The sequence below is a fragment of the Bactrocera oleae genome, chromosome 3, assembly GCF_042242935.1.
Source record: "Bactrocera oleae isolate idBacOlea1 chromosome 3, idBacOlea1, whole genome shotgun sequence".
In the NCBI taxonomy this organism is placed as follows: domain Eukaryota; kingdom Metazoa; phylum Arthropoda; class Insecta; order Diptera; family Tephritidae; genus Bactrocera; species Bactrocera oleae.
The window spans coordinates 10,534,562-10,554,641 of NC_091537.1; the positions used below are offsets into that span (position 1 = coordinate 10,534,562).

At 41.4% G+C, this 20,080-nt stretch overlaps 1 protein-coding gene and 1 long non-coding RNA gene across 22 annotated transcripts in view; one reads left to right on the top strand and one right to left on the bottom strand.

Annotated features, from left to right (window-relative positions):
* Positions 1-15,552, top strand: part of dpy (fibrillin-like protein dumpy) — a 235,231-nt gene extending 219,679 nt beyond the window's left edge. For 18 of the 21 annotated variants that reach the window (XM_070107428.1, XM_070107446.1, XM_070107427.1 and 15 more), the window contains 15 exons: positions 66-1,028; positions 1,089-1,403; positions 1,467-2,126; positions 2,665-2,979; positions 3,074-3,421; positions 3,485-4,093; positions 4,161-4,487; positions 4,573-5,664; positions 6,021-6,623; positions 6,928-7,128; positions 7,211-7,405; positions 7,477-8,478; positions 8,557-11,781; positions 11,842-12,270; positions 12,343-15,552. In XM_070107428.1, coding sequence (XP_069963529.1) covers positions 66-1,028; positions 1,089-1,403; positions 1,467-2,126; positions 2,665-2,979; positions 3,074-3,421; positions 3,485-4,093; positions 4,161-4,487; positions 4,573-5,664; positions 6,021-6,623; positions 6,928-7,128; positions 7,211-7,405; positions 7,477-8,478; positions 8,557-11,781; positions 11,842-12,270; positions 12,343-12,584 — 10,526 coding nt within the window. In that variant the 3' untranslated portion in view covers positions 12,585-15,552. The remainder of the gene's footprint in view (positions 1-65; positions 1,029-1,088; positions 1,404-1,466; positions 2,127-2,664; positions 2,980-3,073; positions 3,422-3,484; positions 4,094-4,160; positions 4,488-4,572; positions 5,665-6,020; positions 6,624-6,927; positions 7,129-7,210; positions 7,406-7,476; positions 8,479-8,556; positions 11,782-11,841; positions 12,271-12,342) is intronic. The other 3 variants (XM_070107441.1, XM_070107444.1, XM_070107445.1) reach the window with 1 other exon arrangement.
* LOC118682257 (uncharacterized) overlaps positions 1-20,080 on the bottom strand; it is a 131,288-nt gene that overhangs the window by 87,473 nt on the left and 23,735 nt on the right. Inside the window, exon 2 of the long non-coding RNA XR_011395657.1 lies at positions 5,880-5,907. This is a non-coding gene — a long non-coding RNA (uncharacterized lncRNA). The remainder of the gene's footprint in view (positions 1-5,879; positions 5,908-20,080) is intronic.

Consider the following 20,080-nt stretch of genomic DNA (forward strand, 5'->3'; position numbering starts at 1 on the left):
AAGCATAATTAGAAATTTTTCTTAAGCATCAGAGGTTAAAATTTTACATGTTTTTTTGTCACTAGTGGAGCCCGTTTATGTTAATCCCTGTCAACCTTCGCCGTGCGGTCCGAATGCACAGTGCCATGAGGTCAACCAACAAGCTGTTTGTTCGTGCTTGCCTGAATTTATTGGCTCACCTCCTGCTTGTCGTCCAGAATGTACCGTTAATTCGGAATGCCCACTTACACAGGCTTGCATAAATCGTAAATGCGCAGATCCTTGCCCTAGCACCTGTGGTCAAAATGCAGATTGTCGCGTTTACAACCACAATCCGATTTGTTCGTGCAAAGTTAGCTATACGGGAGATGCTTTTACACGTTGTTATCCAATACCGCAGCCAATTGCAGATGTAACACCACAACCACCGAGTAATCCCTGCAATCCTTCACCTTGTGGCCAATACGCGCAATGTCATAATCGCAACGGCGGCGCAGTTTGCTCATGTCTGCCTAGCTACATAGGTAGTCCTCCGAATTGTCGCCCCGAATGCGTTGTAAATTCCGATTGTCCCTCGAATCGGGCATGTATCAACGAGAAGTGTCGTGATCCATGCCCCGGTTCATGTGGTTTCAACGCAATTTGTAATGTACTCAACCATGTACCCAACTGCGTCTGTCCAACTGGTTATGTAGGTGATCCATTCAGTAACTGTCAACCAGAGCCGCCCCGACCGGTGCAACGTGAACCCATCAAACAGGATCCTTGTGTACCATCACCTTGTGGTGCGAATGCCGCTTGTAGTGGAGAAGGCATGTGTACATGTCTTACCGAATATCATGGAGATCCGTACAGTGGTTGCCGTCCAGAATGCGTACTAAACAGCGATTGCGCCCGTGACCGTGCTTGTATCAATCAAAAATGTAAAGACCCATGCCCGGGTACTTGTGGCTCGCTTGCACTCTGCAATGTTATAAACCACGTCCCAATGTGTTCGTGTCCAGCGGGCATGACCGGCAATGCTTTTGTTTATTGCGATAGCATACCAAGTAACAAAGAAATCAACGCTTTCAACCGATCTATGCAAACTCACATTCTTCCAATTTCAGTCGTCGAACCGCCACCGCCCATAAACCCCTGTCAACCATCTCCTTGTGGTTCTAATGCACAGTGTCGCGCCTCTAATCAACAAGCCATCTGCTCTTGCCTACCAGGTTATATTGGCGCACCACCATCCTGTCGTCCCGAATGTGTTTCTAATTCCGAATGTGCTTTGGATAAGTACTGTTTGAATCAGCGTTGCAAAGATCCGTGCGCCGGTACTTGCGGTTTGCGTGCCGTCTGTCATGTTCAAAATCATAGCCCGATATGTGCTTGTCCTCCACGCTACACCGGTGATCCGTTCATTTCCTGCCAGCCAATAAGTACTAAGCGCTCGCACTTCACACTCACAAATTTTCAATTAAACATCTTCAAACCTATTACAGTTATACCAAAACCGACACCGATAAGCGACGTAACGCCTACAAATCCATGCCATCCATCACCTTGCGGACCGAACTCAGAATGTACTGCCACTGCGAATGGCGCACAATGTACTTGTTTACGTGATTTCGTTGGCACTGCACCGCACTGCCGTCCCGAATGCGTAACCAGTGCTGAGTGTGCTTCGGACAGGGCGTGCCTTAATCGCAAATGCGCCGATCCCTGTCCAGGTTCGTGTGGTGTTGCAGCCGAGTGTCGTGTATTGGCACACAGCGCAATGTGTTATTGTCCAAGCGGATATACTGGCGATCCATTCTCTACATGCGTAAAACAACAGGAACCACCAACGGAGGTGGCTCTACCTTGCAGTCCTAGCCCTTGTGGTCCAAACGCAATTTGCCAACCACGTAATGGCATTAGCGTTTGCCAATGTTTACCAGACTATTTCGGTAATCCTTATGAAGCTTGTCGTCCAGAATGCGTTAGAAACTCGGATTGTTCAGCAGACAAAGCTTGTCGAAACCAGAAGTGCCGTGATCCATGTCCCGGCACTTGTGGTTCGCAAGCCACTTGTCAAGTCGTCAATCATATACCGAACTGCGCCTGCCTGCCAGGCTATCGCGGCGATCCATATACGCATTGTGAAATAGTGCAGGCAGAACGTAAGAAATTTTTAATGTGTATACTTTACTCCTAACAACAAGCTTCCCAAAGTTGCCAACAACGCAGAACTACCACCCTAAAATCACTAAATTTTGTCTAATGCCTGCCGAAGCTGGCTAACATAAATTAAGGAACCAATGCGTTAGGTACAGCCTTAACCTTTGAAAATGCTACAAGCCCTTTTGTAACCCGCTATCTAAAATCCCTGTCTGCAAGCAATATAAAGGTTCCACTTTGCAATTCTTACACGACTACTTAGCAGTAATAACTACACTAAAAAAAGCCAAAAAATATAATCATAAGCATATATAATATTAAGAACTGATCATTAGCATAAAAACCGTAGCACTTGTAACTATCATGTGCACACTTAACATAATTTAAGAAATAACATAGGTTAAGCGCAAAAATAACATACGTAATTCGCTTCGAAGCAACACAGCTCTAGTTAAGCTAAAAATATTGGTTTGAGTATATTTTAACCCACCGCTCGCTTAACCTCTACTCGACACTAATTTGTTGTGTAATTCGAAACAGCTGAACCACCCGTCAAAGTGAGTCCCTGCCAACCATCTCCATGTGGCGCCAATGCACAATGTCGCGAAACAAATGGTCAAGCCGTTTGCTCCTGTCTACCGGAGTTCGTTGGCACCCCACCCACTTGTCGTCCGGAATGTGTCGTCAGCTCAGAGTGTCCATCCGACAAAGCATGCATCAACCACAAATGTAAAGATCCCTGTCCAGGCGCTTGCGGCTTAAACGCCGAGTGTCACGTATATAATCATAGTCCGTTATGTGCTTGTAAGGTTGGTTATACCGGTGAGGCATTCACCAGCTGTCAGCCCATACCACGTAAGCAACGACAATTCCACTTTCTCACAATAGCTTTAATTTACGCATTTTATTCGCTTAATTCACCGTTTTACCCTTGCTCTAATGGACTTAGCACCTCGTACCCCAGTACCGCCACAAGCAGATGTCAATCCATGCATACCTTCACCTTGCGGCCCATACGCACAATGTCGTGAAGTTAACGGTGCCGCTACATGCAGCTGTTTGACGAACTACATTGGCGCACCGCCCAACTGCCGACCGGAATGTACAATTAATGCGGAATGTGCCAGCAATATGGCCTGTATAAATGAGCGTTGTCGCGATCCATGTCCTGGTTCGTGTGGCTTTTCAGCGCTTTGTAATGTAATATATCATACACCCAGCTGTTCTTGTCCTGTTGGCTATACTGGCGATCCATTTACCAGCTGTCGTCCATTACCACCTCCACCACCAGCACCAAGTAAATACGACGAGCCCGAATTCGTAGTCAAAATCAATTATTTATTTTACACACACATTACAGAACCAGCGGAACCTGTGGATCCATGCATCCCTTCACCATGTGGCGCAAATACTGTCTGCAATAACGGACAATGTTCCTGCATACCGGAATATCATGGCGATCCTATTATCGGTTGTCGACCAGAATGTGTGCTTAATGCGGATTGTCCACGTGACCGCGCTTGCGTGCGTAATAAATGTGTGGACCCATGTCCAGGTACATGCGGCCAACGCGCGCTCTGCGACGTCATCAACCATATACCAATGTGTCGGTGTCCAGAACGAATGACTGGTAACGCGTTTGTCGCATGTGATCCAGTTCCTGAAGTGGAGTTGAAGAATCCATGCCAGCCATCGCCTTGCGGCCCCAATTCACAGTGTATTGAACGAGGTGGCAATGCTATTTGCTCTTGCATTACTGGTTACTTCGGTAATCCACCAAATTGTCGCCTCGAGTGTTATAGCAGTTCAGATTGTGCACAAATACACGCGTGTATTAATAACAAATGTGTTGATCCTTGTCCAGGTCAGTGTGGTCTGAATGCTGAGTGTCAGGCGGTGCAGCATCGCGCACACTGCGAATGTATACGCGGTTATACCGGTAATCCATATTCACTTTGTACGAGACCAGGTAACTTTCAACTGACAGAATTGCCCCCAAGACGCAAACTGATCAATATTCATATATTTTTGTTTAGAAATACGACAAGAACCACCTGCAATACAGAACCCTTGTATACCATCTCCTTGCGGTCCTAATGCTCAATGTAGCGACGAAAAAGGACAGCCGCGTTGCTCTTGTCTAGCCGATTTTATTGGTACACCACCAAATTGTCGTCCAGAATGCTCTAGTAATGATGATTGTCCTAACAACTTGGCTTGCATCAACCGCAAATGTCGTGACCCATGTCCCGGTTCATGTGGTTTTAATGCCAATTGTCTTGTAACTTTACATATACCCAATTGTCATTGCCCAGTTGGCATGACCGGCGACCCCTTCCGCGTCTGTTATGAGGCTCCAAAAAGTAAGGCGTTAGCAAGTTGACCACAGTTATATTCATATATAGAGCGGCTTTTCTATAACTTTATATTTACTTCATTATCTTTCAGTATTACCACCACCACCGAAACAGGAACCACGTGATCCTTGCCGTCCATCACCATGCGGCCCGAACAGCGAATGTCGTGGACGTGGCGATAGCTACACCTGCTCATGTATCAATGACTACATCGGTAATCCGTATGAAGGTTGCCGTCCCGAATGTATTGGTAATTCTGAGTGTTCCTCGAATCGTGCTTGCATACGCAACAAATGCGCCGATCCTTGCCCAGGCACTTGTGGTGTTGAGGCGCTCTGCACCATCCACAACCACATACCAATTTGCTCATGCCCTACTGGCTACAGTGGCAATGCTTTCGTCCAATGCTCACCTATTGTAATAGAACACATACCACAGGAACGTCGTGATCCATGCTACCCAACACCGTGTGGCATTAATACGGTCTGCAAAGTACAACGAGATCAGGCTGTTTGTGAATGTCTGCCTGGCTTCTTTGGCAATCCACAAGGTCAGGGTTGTCGTCCGGAATGTACACTCAGCTCAGACTGTGCCAAAAATAAGGCTTGTGTCAATGCTAAATGTGTCGATCCATGTCCCGGCGTCTGCGGTTATGGCGCACAGTGCCAGACCGCCAATCACAATCCAATATGCAGTTGCCCCAGTCCAATGGTTGGCAATCCGTTCGTTGAATGTCATGTGCCACCGCAACCGATAGATCCATGCAATCCATCCCCATGCCGCAGCAATGGCATATGCCAAGTTATCAATGATGCTGCCACTTGCACGTATCCAGAATGTGTAACCAATGAGGACTGTTCACGTAATCGTGCTTGTATCAATCAGAAATGTCGCGATCCATGTATTAATGCTTGCGGTGTCAATGCGATCTGTAATGCCATCAACCATAAGGCGGTATGTACCTGTCCAACCGGTTACTATGGCTCACCGTTTAACCAATGTCTTCGACAAATGGAAGAAATACCAGCACCACGTCCGGAATGTACCACCGACGCTGAATGCTCGAACGACAAGGCATGCGTCAATCAAGCTTGTCAGAATCCATGTGAACTCTCAAATATTTGTGGCACAAACGCACGCTGTCACGTGCAATTGCACAGACCACTCTGTGTCTGTAATGAAGGTGAGTACGTGAATGTTGAAGTTGGAGCTAATTATTGTACTTGAAAAGATCACAATATAAAACGAAAATCTAGCAAACGCGCTTCTTTGACTATTCTTAATAATATTATCGAGCAACAACTACAGTCATAGAAGATATAATTTATTCAGTATAATAACTTCCCAAAAGAGTAAATGGACATTGCTTATGTTAATACTTCTTAATAATATTCCTACCTTGCGAGACCAAAGTGTAACGTAAATTCTGAAAAGAAAGAAAGTTTAAATTAATATTTCTGTTTGCTAAAATTTTATTAAATCATTATTTCTAAAAAGACCTAACTAACAATTACAATACTAATTCTATTCCACCCATAGGTTACACCGGCAACGCTTTCAGTTATTGCCATGTCATCGGTTGTCGCTCAGACGAAGAATGCCCTGCCACTGAAGCGTGCATCAACAAACAATGTACCGATCCTTGTCCGTACACACAGTGCGGCACGAACGCCATCTGCCGCGCCGACTACAATCACAAAGCACGCTGTCACTGCCCAGACGGTTATCGTGGCAATCCGTTGGTGCGTTGTGAACGACCCGAATGCACACGCGACGATGAATGCGCCTTTAATTTGGCCTGTAAGAATGAACGTTGCGAAGATCCATGCAATTGTGGTGTGGGCGCACAGTGTCGTGTGGACAATCATCGCGCACAATGTCGCTGTCCACCTGGCTATAGTGGCAATCCGCTGGTTAGCTGTGTACTCGAAGAACCTAAAGTGGCACCACAATGTACTATGGACGCGGACTGTACCAGCAAGTTGGCCTGTTTCAATGGCGAATGTAAGAATCCGTGCGCGGTAACGCAACCATGTGGCGCAAATGCTATTTGTTCCGTAGTGGATACGCTGCCGTTGCGTACTATGATCTGTCAATGCGAACCCGGTTATGTGGGTGATGCGGATGTGGGTTGTCGCAAAGGTAGGTTGTCAACGAAGTCATTAGTGGAATTTGAAAATACTTTAAATGCTTGTCTTTTTGAGTCTATTTTTCATTGCAGCTTCATTTTTGTATTTTACAAATTAATTTTCGTTATTCTTAAGTGCAAATATTTATTTTATATTGTATATATTTACTGTGTTTATGTTGAACTTTACTTCTCAACGTTCTTGTACAGTTCCTCGCAATTTTGCAAGCACACGCAAACTATAATTTCCCGTTATATTTCGTTTTCGACACAAATATCTCTTTTCTTCAGTACACTAATCCGTTTTTTTCGCATTAGAACCCGCACGTGATCATGGTTGCCAATCGAATAACGAATGCCAAGATACGGAAGCCTGCCGCAATGGCGTCTGCGTAAATCCTTGTATTGATGCCTCACCTTGCGCTCGCACCGCCGAATGCTTGGCTCAGCGTCATCGCGCCGTCTGCAGTTGTCCACAGGGCACACAGGGTGATCCATTCACAAACTGTTATCAACCACGTAAGTTCATACATTACCGAGTTAAACGTTAAATTACACTTTGCTTTACATCAAAATTAACAATCCACGGTTGTACCCACAGCTGAAATCACTGCGGGCTGTAAACACGATTCAGAGTGCCAGTCAACAACGGCCTGCATCAATCAACGCTGTCAAGATCCCTGCGCTGAAGCGAATCCATGTGCTGGCAACGCGGAATGTCGTGTACGCAACTCGCGTCCAATATGCTCTTGCCCCGCCGGTTGGGGTGGTGATCCGCAATTACAATGCTACAAACGTAAGTATCCAGCTGGAGTGACATCAAATTCTTTACTATAAATCAAACCGACTTTCCTTTACACATTACAGCGGAATGCAAGATAAATGCGGACTGTCCCTACGATAAGGCTTGTATCAGTGAGAATTGTGTGAATCCTTGCAGTTATGGTGAGGTACGTTGCGGTACTGGCGCTCAGTGCACACCACAAAATCACCAAGCTGTCTGCATATGTCCGCCGGGCACACAAGGCAATCCGTTTGTCTCGTGCATCACCGGTCACTGTCAATACAATGAGGATTGCGCCGATCATGAGGCTTGCGATCGCTTGAATCGCGTTTGTCGTCCGGTTTGTGATGAGGACACCTGCGCGCTGAACGCCATTTGCACTGGCAGACGCCATCAGCCACAATGTGAATGCCGACCCGGCTATAGAGGCAACCCGTTCGTGCAGTGCGATGTACCCCGCGAGCCACCCACTAAAGTGGAACCCGAATGTAAACAAGATGCTGATTGTCCATCTCAATTAGCTTGTATTAATCAGCGTTGCGCCAATCCTTGCGCCACACCACATGTTTGCACGCCACAACAGACCTGTCACGTATTGGATACGCTGCCTTTGCGTACCATGATCTGCAAATGCCCCAGCGATACGATCACCGATAATTCGGGTAATTGCGTACCAATTAAACATGAAGTAGTTAGCGGTTGCCAGAGCAACGATGAATGTGGTAACACCGAAGTCTGCCAACGTGGTGTGTGTATCGACGCTTGCCGCTTGGAACGCTGCGGTGTAAATGCACAATGTCGCTCACGTGATCACTATGCCGAATGCACATGCGCACGCGGCTACGAAGGCAATCCACGTGTTGAGTGTCAATTGATCGTACACGAACAGCCGAAAACACCAAACGCAGAATGCACGAAGAACGATGACTGTCCCTATGATAAGACTTGTAGAAATGAACGCTGTGTAAATCCTTGTGTGGAAGATTCTTGCGGACGCGGTGCCTATTGCCATGTACAAAATAGAGAACCAGTATGCCGTTGCCCAAGCGGTTTCACCGGCGATGCACGTGTTGCTTGTGTACCACGTAAGTATATTTTTTACGATTCCTTTCCACCGCAAGCACTTATGAACTTTTTTTGCTTACCTTTTCTGCATATCACAGCGCCAGATGTCTCTACAATTGGTTGCAAATCCAATTCCGATTGCTCTCTTAGTGAATCATGTGTCAATGAACGTTGTATTAACCCTTGCAATTGCGGCCCGAATGCCGAGTGCATTGTGCGTAATCACCACCCGGTTTGTTACTGTCAACCTGGCTACTCTGGTAATGCACAATTCGGTTGCGTGCAAATTGGCTGCCAATCGGACGATGAATGTTCATCGGACCAACAATGCGTGAATCGTGAATGTGTGAATCCTTGTTTGATCAGTGATCCGTGTGCCCTCAATGCTGAATGCTTTGGTCGTAATCATCGCGCAACTTGTCGCTGTCCTGCCGGCTTGGAAGGTGATCCGTTCCAACGTTGCGTACGCGTCGAATGTCACTCAGACTATGATTGCGCTACAAATCAAGCATGTGTACGAAATCAATGTGTGAACCCCTGTCAGGATAGCCCATGCGCACAAAATGCCATTTGTCAAGCATTACAACATCGCGCCGTTTGCCGCTGCCCCGAGACCATGCCGCTCGGTAACCCTTATGCTTATTGTGAACGTCGTCCTGTAGAGCCAGTTTGCCGTGACGATGGCGATTGTCCAAGTCGCTTGGCTTGCATTGACAGTAAATGTCAGAACCCATGCACCATACTCTCACCATGCGCAAGCTCCGCAAAATGCAGTGTACTGGATAGCGTACCCGTGCGAACTATGGTATGCGAATGCCCAGAATCATATGTACCAGATGCGCGCGGTGAGTGCAAACCGATCGTACTACAGAGTCCACCAGGATGCAGTAGTGATGCCGACTGTCCCGATCAAGAGGCGTGTATCAATCGTCAGTGCCGAAATCCATGCAACTGTGGCACCAACGCTATTTGTCAAGTACAAAATCATCGCGCCACATGCTCTTGCCAAGACGGTTACGAAGGCAATCCCTATGCATTATGTCGCACCATTGGCTGTCGCATAGATAGTGAATGTGATTCTGGTAAGGCCTGTATTAACGGCAACTGTATTAATCCCTGCTTAGTCAATGATCCTTGTGGTATCAACGCCGAATGCTATGTGCAATCTAATACGGCTATGTGTCGCTGCAAGAGTGGATATCGTGGTAATGCTTACGAGCGTTGTCGCGTCATTGGTTGTCTAACTAATAATGATTGCCCCTCTGACAAGATGTGTCAAAATGAACAGTGCGTCAATCCTTGTATTTATCACAATACTTGCTCACCACGCGCCGAGTGCCGCGCGCAAAACCATTTGGCGGTCTGTCGCTGTCCCGCTGGCTTCCTGGGCAATCCATACGTGGACTGCCGTCCAGAACCACAACCTATGTGCAAAGTAGACACAGATTGCCCAGCGCGCTTGGCATGTATCAACGATGAGTGTGTCGATCCCTGCCTCACTCTAGAACCATGCAACCGACCTGCACAATGTGAAGTGACACCAACGTCGCCTGTACGTACTATGATCTGCATCTGCCCCGATGGCTACATAAGCAGCGGCAGTGGTACCTGCAAACCAACAAAGACAATTGTCGAGGTTGGCGGATGTATTGCGGATTCAGACTGTGCCACTGATAAGTCCTGTGTAAATGGCATCTGTCGCGATCCCTGCAATTGTGGCTTGAACGCTGAGTGTCGCATTAAAGACCATAAACCGGTATGTACTTGTCGTCAAGGTTACGACGGTAACCCTGAATTCGAATGTTCCAAAATTGAATGCGCTATAAATTCGGACTGTCCATCTACGCACGCCTGTCGCAATCAACTCTGTGTGCCCGTTTGCCAAGGTGAGCAATGCGGAACAAATGCCGAATGTTTAGCAGTTGATCACCGCGCTATATGTGAATGTGTGCCCGGCTTCCGTGGCAATGCCCGCATCGCCTGTACACCACTTGGCTGTCGCACCGACGGTGAATGTCCATCAGACAAGGCGTGTGTCAATGGCAAATGTGAGAACCCATGCGATACGAAGGCGATCTGTGCATATGACGAAATTTGCAAGGTCTACAATCACCAACCGGAATGTGCCTGTCCACCAGGTACTATTGCGCGTCGCAACGGCTGTGAACCGCAACGTGACATACCTATTTGCCGCTACGATGGCGACTGTCCCAGCCAAACTGCCTGTATACGTGGCGAATGCGTCAATCCATGCAATGCAACACATCCTTGTGGCGTTAACGCCGACTGTCGTGTCTTAGATACTGTACCAGTACGTACAATGATCTGCGAATGTTTGGAAGGCTACACCGGCAATGCGGCCGTACAGTGTGACAAACGCTCATTGTGTGTGATTGAGAAAGGCTTCGTACGCGATGTCGACGGTCAATGTGTCTGCCCGCCAGGCACTGCTTTGGACATATACGAATATTGCGCGCCATGCCTGCCACAACAAGGCTTCAAGATCGACGAGAATGGGCGCTGTGTATGTGCGTTGGAGCGTGGCATGGTCATCGATGAGCGTGGACGCTGTATCTGTCCGACAGATCATGGATATCGACTCACACCCGCTGGCGAATGCATAGCAGAAGATCAACCTGGCTGTGAAACGAACGACGACTGTGCAGACAATCGCTTCTGCAACACACGTACGAAGACCTGTGAGGATCCTTGTCTGCAAAAGGTTTGCGGCGTAAATGCCTTCTGTAATGCCATCAATCATCGTGCACAATGTCAATGCATCACCGGCTACACCGGCAATCCAGAGCTTTTCTGCAATCACACCAACTTCCGTACAGACTTCCCACGTCCCGATATGTTAGTCAGCTGTCTGGCTGATGGTGTACAAGTTGAAATTCATATTACCGAACCCGGTTTCAATGGTGTGCTCTACGTGAAGGGTCATAGCAAGGATGAGGAATGTCGTCGCGTGGTGAATTTAGCTGGTGAAAGTGTGCCGCGTACGGAAATCTTCCGTGTACACTTCGGCAGCTGCGGCATGCAGGCGGTTAAGGATATTGCTAGCTTCGTGCTAGTCATACAGAAACATCCGAAATTAGTTACATATAAGGCGCAAGCTTATAACATCAAATGTGTCTACCAGACCGGCGAAAAGAATGTCACATTGGGTTTCAATGTGTCCATGCTAACCACTGCGGGCACAATTGCCAACACTGGCCCGCCGCCAATCTGTCAGATGCGCATCATAACGCACGAAGGTGAAGAGATCAACTCTGCGGAAATTGGTGATAATCTGAAACTGCAAGTTGACGTGGAACCAGCAAGTGAGTATTTGAAAAAGTTAAATTTAAATTTCAAAACTAATAAACTAAAATTCTCTACAGCAATCTACGGTGGCTTCGCACGTTCCTGCATTGCCAAAACAATGGAGGATAACATTGAGAACGAGTATATTGTCACCGATGAGAATGGTTGCGCTACAGATGCGTCAATCTTTGGCGAATGGGAATACAATGCCGATACCAACAGCCTTATGGCTAACTTCAATGCCTTCAAATTCCCCTCGAGCGATAATATACGCTTCCAATGTAATATACGTGTCTGCTTCGGTAAATGTCAACCGGTTAACTGTCGTGGCTACAATGCATTCGGACGTAGAAGACGTCGTGCTATTGCCGATAATTCCACCGACACAACAGCGGTGGCAACCGACACCGGCATGGAGGGTCAATTGCGCGAGGAAATAACCATTTCATCGAATGCCATCTTGACATTCGAAAAGCGCAGCGGGCCGGGCATCAGTGATGCGAACAGTAAGTGAACGCGCATGAAAGAGAGCAAAAAGTAGGTGGTATACTAATTTTCGGTTCTTTCTTTCTCTGTAGTCAAACCTGCGGCACAGCGCGTCGAAGACATTTGCGTCTCCATGGTGGGTCTCATAATAGCGCTCGTCATAACCGCTTTGCTAGCGTTGGTAGCGGTCGCTGTAGCCGTCTCCTGTTGGCTGATGGCCTACCGTCGACGACCCAAAACATTAGCGCCACTACCACATCCGCCAGAGTTCCCGAATCCGCTATTCGCGAATCCCGAAGCTGTGCCAGAACCTACACCCGATTATCTATCATAAGCAATGATAAACGGGTAAATACAAGTATGCAAATAGTATATAGTTTAGTTAAGAAATTAAATAAATGAAAGGAAATTAGAATTTAGTAAAGCAAAAACAAACAATGTATAGAAATTGAAGAGTAAATAATATTTGAGAAACATGTGCAAAAAGTTGAGAGAAATACTTAAGCATATTATATAATGAGAGCAGCTATTTGCTGAAAATATTTGAAAACGTGCAAAGAAAAACAAAAGTGTAAGAAAGCAGCATAATTGCTGAAAATCAACAAAAATCAAATGAAAACTAGATGGTCAAAATTTGCTAAAAACCTGAAAATAAATGTAATATATAGGATACTACTTCTCAACTCACCATGACATTCCTAAAGAGCGTAGCCTAGGTTAGTTAGACGTCCTTCTACGCGCTCGTATTATAACTAATATGAGAATTTCAAGTAGCTTTTGGAAATTTGTGGCAACACTGAGTATGCGAAAAATGCAAGAAAAAAGAGAATATTTTTTATTTGAGTAATTTTGTACAGATTTAATTTAAACAACAATTTTTGTTATATTTTTTTTTAAGTACTCTTAGTAAAAGCCAATTTTATGAAAATGTAGCTAGAAACAAAAACAAAATAACATTGAATAACTGCCAAAGCTATAACACTGCTTATGTTTAAAGGATAAACAGATCAAAGAAAAGCGAAAAGGCATTTACGCATAATTGCAAAAAGGAAGAGATATTTGGAAAGAAAGACAGTTCAACAAGAAATAGGCCGAATGCCACAGCATTTACAGATTTAGCGAAGCTACGAACGAATTCTCGTCTAACAATACAACTTCTTCATTAGTCGAACTACACACCAACACACATATAATACACACACACACACACGCAATAATGCAATTGCGCTGCCACTTACCTATACAAACTACCTATATATTAGCAATTAAGTGAGAGATTTGTCTTCCTATAAAACGAAACGAAAGTAGTTACATATATAATATATAGAAGAACTGTGTAGGTGGTGGGGTACTTCGACACTAAAGCTCTATATTATGCACATGTATTATAGAAAAAAAACAACTGCACTCAAACTAAGTAAATAGTTACATATATGATTATGTATGTAGGTACCATATATAAACGCCTTTCCTATAATTTTAAATGAAGTAAACAAGAAACTGCCCTTAGAGACGAAATAAGCAGAGAATTTGTAAAAAACAAAAATACTCCATTGCACAGGCAGCAAGGCAGTGTGCAGAAAAGACGCTTACAAAATAATAACAAATAAACAGGTGGCAACTCTTCGACAAAATTTACGAAATTTAAAATTTAAAACGAAAATCGAAATTTCAAACACAAATCAAGCATTAAAAATGTTTATTTATTTTTATTTCACAAATAAATCAAACAAACTGTACTTTGTGCTAACACACACAATTAGTAAAAATTCATGAAACTGGAGAAAGTGCGCGAATAGCGTTTGTAAAAATAGAGAAGAAGATGCACCTGCACTGCCTTTGCCACGTAATTTTCGATGTAAACAATTTACATCTAAATTTTGAGGCGTAAGATAAAAAGCAACAACCATATAGCTGCCTAAGAGAAGAAAACAATTCATTTTAAATAAACATATATATTTTTTGCTATTTAATATATCTTCCTACTCCCCAAAAAGCGACTAATGGAGGATTTGCTTAAATAATTTTAATATTATTATTATATATAAACGATTATATATTTAATGCGTATTATTAACTTTTTTGTATTAAATAACTAATTAACATATTTAAATTAACAAAAGCGTGTTAGTCAAGTGCGTTAAAGTAATAATAATTATTATATTTTTTATTTAAATTTTTCGTTTTTTTATCGTTTTTAATAATTTATAATATTTTGTATGCTTGTTGTGATTGCAAAATGCGTAAGCAGTGAGAAGCAAACTTTAAGTTAAAATAATTGAATAAAAAATCGCGATATACATATGTACTATATATGAAAAGTATACTAAAACACAGCTAAAAACATTAAAAAAAAAAATAAATAAATAAATAAAAAATTTAAAAATATATATGCGCGCCTAAACTTAAAACACACGCTGGCAACACTGAGCCACTCACCGCAAGCGCGCACAACTTTGCAGCGAAATTTTGGTTATGCGCTTTTGCGGCGAATTCGCACAGCCGTGGTGAGCGTGTGACTTTTGAAAAGCTTGCGTTGCATTAATTTGAATAAAAAGAAAAACTTTATATATAGAAAAATATAAACGAAGCATACAAAAAAAATCGAAATGTATAGTCACTACTTTAAGTTAAATTTTTACTTTCAACTTTAAAATAATTTTATTAAAAAACAAGAACAAATTACACACACACACACCGAAAGACACAAAGTGAAAGAAAAAACAAAGCACACTGCTTTAAACAGCAAACGAGAGCAAATAAAAAATAATTTAAGAAAACTGTAAATAGTTGTCACGCATTGTATAGGATTTTTCGTTAAATTTTTATTATTTTTTTTTTGTTCGTTCACAACGCCATTGCCAGGCAAAATTAGTTCAAGCAACCGTTAACAGACACCTTAAACGGCTGTTAGCCGAAAAATAGTTTTTTCATAATTTTTTTTTTTGTTATTAAGTATAAAGAATTCAAAAATTTTGACCGCCATATTTACAAATTTTAAAAAAATAGCAACTTTTATTTTTCTTTACGTCTCAAATAATTTATAGAATTATAAAAATGGCAAGATTTTGCCGCTTACACATAAAGATAACTTTTTGCACTGGCAGCAAATATAGAAAAACGATTGACAATAATAATGTTTGTATGTAAATTGTTAAAAACAATAGTTAAATTATAATTATTAAAAACGAATTGTATTAAAAAATGTTTGAAAGTAAAACAAACCATATTAATATTGTATTGCTTACTGTAAACTAATAATAAAAATAAATATGAATAAAATAAAAATAAAAATAAAATAATTGAAATTTTATATTACTTAGATGCTTAGCAAAGGAGGGAACAAACTATGAAATTTCTGGAAAGTAGCTTTAGTATCCTTAGATAATTTATCAAAATAGGAAAACAACGTTAACTTCGGTCAGACCGAAGCCATAATACACTTCCCAGGTACATTTCGTTGCCTTGGATAATAATCTGCACCAAATTTCGTGAAGATATCTTGTCAAATAAAGAAGTTTTCCATACAATGACTTGATTTCGAATGATCAGTTGGTATGACCGATATATGAAACAATGGTTCGATATCGGCTATTCCGACCAATGGGCAGTTGATTATGGAGAAAAGGACGTGGCCAAACGATAGCTGAAAAACTGAGGGACTAGTTCGCGTATATACAGGCAGATGGACATGGCTATTCAGCGTATAAAAATCAGGAATCATCTATGTAAAAATGTTGGAGAATTATACTATGTAATACCGGTTCATATTCGTAGAGGCTAATATTAACAATATATCAAATCTGTTTTAAACGTGTTACTTTTATAACAATGGACCAATTTTTAAATTTTGAAGTCATCAACCGCTTCTTTTGGCGTCGTAAATCGTAGACCACGTTTTAAGTTTTGTATATGGGGGAGAAAGAGCTGTGATTTGCTCTAAAATTAAGACTAAATGGTGCACGGCTCAACAATTCGAAATTCTGGTGACTCTAAAACTATTTTGCCAGTACCGTTACTTTAGAGCCAAGATTGTAAAGGGTCATCCGTCGAATTTTGCTCTTTTTACGAATTTTTTCAAACGCTTGTGACTATATATAAATAAAGAGAAACTGATGATTATTTGTACAGATGTCGTTAACCATCATATCAGGGTCGTATTTTCTCAAAGTGGTTTTTGCAGCAATCCACAAAAATCTCCTGTTGAATGCTAAGTGCTATTTAAACTAGGAGAAATTGAATAGGCGCACTCTTTTTTCATTGCAAACCCATCACGTCAAATGTTAAGGATGCTTGTCACATGATCATGTCACCTGACCTTACTGAGTAATTTCGCACTGACGAACAGAATAAAGGGTATGATTCAACATTACATATAACAGTACCTATGTAGCTGAAGTAAGAAATAGCAACACACATATAACTTAAAATAACACTAAAATAGTGTAGTTATATCGGTTTCCTTTCATATCGAGTACATGCGTCTTTTTCAATTAGCGGAGTAATATATTCCGTTAATTTCAGATAAAAATGTACTTAGTATTTTATTTCACTTTTATTAAAAATTGTTTGAGCTTCTCTTTCTACTCATTGTATGGGTATACGCCGTGATTTCAATAAATGTATGGAGATTTTAAGGCGTTAAATGGGTTTGCTCGAGCAAAAAATTACCTATTTTCAATATTTTTTTTTTATATAAAAAATTAAAAAATTTATTCAAACTTTTTATTATTTCAAAGATGCATTTTTTACAAAAATTTTGTGTTCTTGTCAAAGAAAAATATGCAAAACTCGGCCCTTATGACGTCATTTCCGGCAGCTCTCGGAAAAAAGTTGCCTCCGCGTTAACAGCAGAACTTCTGACAGGATCATCAAACGTAAAAATAAAAAATACGTGTTTTTATTAAGACCATAAACTAGGTACTGGACGAAGGAAAAAGGAAGGCAAAGTGAAAGTTGTATTTTTGGCAGACGTTTTTACAAAAACATGCAAATTTTAGTGAAAATTTCTCGACGTTTTTATTTAATAATTGTGATTGAACAAAAAATACCAACTTCAATAGCTTGTAAATTATATATTGAAGACCTGTGTAAAATTTCATTAAGATCGGTTGAGTAGTTCATGAGAAATCTTAATGACCGACTTTGAATACACATTTTCGAGAAAAACTCACTTTTTAAGTCAATATATAGCTGACATCGAGCGTGCAACTTTTCAAGGCTGCATCTCCAGAACTAAGCATTACTCGGATCAACTTAAGAATTTAGTACCATATTCTAGAGATGTTATAGAATCAAATAAGACAATAAAAAATATATTTTTAGAAGCCGTGAAACCCATGCAACCTTACTGGCTGATGTAAATCCAAGAATAAGCAATATACAGAAAATTACAGGGCATAGATCGACAGAAATTTTAATTGTGCTTTAAATAAGAACGACTCGTAATTAATTTCCAAATTAAATAACCACTACCATCAAAATCTGCAATTATATTATTCGCGATATATGAATATTGTACGTCATCCGGACGTTTATATAGCTCTGTGATTTTTAAAGTGACATCACAGAATACCCGACGCTGCTAATAACAATTACAACTTTATTTTCGCTTGCTAACAAATTTCTTTTAAAATATATTTAAAAGCATTAATTCTCAACAAGATATAACAGCTTTTGACAACTAAATCCTTACTAACGCTGGTAAAGAAATATCAGAACGTAGATTACATGTATATTACCGTCGATTGTTTATGATTGATTTAATAATACCATTTGTTATTGGAGAAAGTCGATTTCAACTTTGTTTGAATCGCTTATAAATCACAATACACCGTCAGGTATAATTGACCACTTGATCTTATCAATCGATTCTACTTTATTTACGTTGAGATAAGAACAACCACGCGATATTTCAATAAGAGCCTACATTTATTAAAAGAAGCCCTTATATTAATGTAATTAAAATGAAATCATCCGCTTGCGCTCAATATTAGATTAAAAGAAAAAATCAAAAAAATTAACTCAAGAGTGGGTGGAATAGAGTTGCGTTATCGAGCGGTGCCGTTAGAAGTTGGAAGGAGTAGTTGTACTGTGGAAGGCGAACGCGAGCACAACATGCCAATTTATAACCGCACTGATACCAATTTAATGAACGTTCTGCATGAAACGTAAAAAAAATTTTTAGAAGATATAGTTCGTACAGTGATCTACGGACGGCGCTTTAAAAAAATTTTTTGAATTTTATCGCAAATTTTGGTCATCTTTGGTCATTGTATGGAGAACTGTATACTGAACTTGGAGAAAAAATTTGATAGTGATCGGATCATTTGTCAGCATATACTTGTAATCACACAAGTAAATTTGAAAAATCACGTTTTGAGAAAAAATGCGTTCCAAAATAAACTAATGGAGCTGATTGAACTGAACCGTTACACTTTAGAAGGTGGTAACTTAAAAGCTATTTGAGATATCGATTTAAAATTTTAGTATGTTATTTTAAAGGTATAACCCAATCGTTTTTCTAGGCGTGCCCTTTAATATCTTTTCCACTATATTTAACGACAATACTATGGAGCTGCTTCTGGTTGTTTTCTCAGAGTCGGCGGTATTCAGACCTTATTTGCACTATAACAACAGAGCTGTCTCTCAAGCGCTTCACAAGAGACAGGCTGTTTGAACGGTCATAACGAGAGGATTTTTACAAGCGGTTATCGGTCCATGAAAGATTTTATTTCTAAAATGCTAACACACTTGAAAGCTTTTGAGATCGTAAGTAAAATTTCAACGATAATTCGAATACTGTGACTTTATGAAAGATTAGACTGAATGAAAACTTATAGATCGAACAAAAGTTAGAGCTTAGAGCTTACTAATTAGATATCTAAATTGTTACAGTCACTAAAGATTCTCGGAAATGACAAGCGAAACCGCATACCAACAGAGAAATTCATTCATCGAAGTTTTATGGTCTTTCGATTTGGATTTCAAAGTCTGAACTATTGAAGAAAGCACGGAATTCTTTATTGATAAAAAGGAAAGTGTTGCAAAGAGGTAATTTAATCAGGAGTGAAGAGAATAACAGAGCAATAGGAGAGAAAATAGGAGATTTGAACCCAACAAATGAGGTACAATGTGTACGCAAGTAATGAAGTAGGGAGAGAGAATGCAGCAAATAGAGCGAGAGCGCCATTAGAAACAAAAGACTAAAATTTCGATTTGACTGAGTGACAAAAAGCTAACGAACACAAATATATAGAGACACATAACAAAGACCAAACAAATGATTTTTATATGTAGGAGAGTAATACAAAAAATGTCACCAAAAGTCAACGGCGATCGTCCGGCGCTATTACTACTGCAAAAAATGAGCTTTGAAGAGTTCAAAGAGAGTAAAAGATAAGAAGTCATCTATATACAGTTAGTTAAGGTATGGAGGGTTGTGGCGCCGCATTCAATTGTCAGAGTGCTTTGGAAATGATTACAGTCTTCAGAAAATGTCTTAATAACAACAAAAAAGATCTGACAGAGAAGAGGTTTGTGTGTATGGCTGTACATATGCAGTACAACAACACATGATGTCTAATAAACAAACAATAAGTCAACAACAACAAATATAAATATACATGTATGTGCGTGTATGTGTTTGTGTGTATGCAAAGTTTTGATGAATGGAATGCAGTGAAGAGGGTTGGAAAATGAAACGTACGATTACTGACACTTGTCACAACACCTACATACAAAGCGAATGTCAATGCGAATTAGGAAAATGTATATGAACAATTGCAGATCACTTGTGTGCTGGGCGACTCGACTCCCGCGCCCGTCATA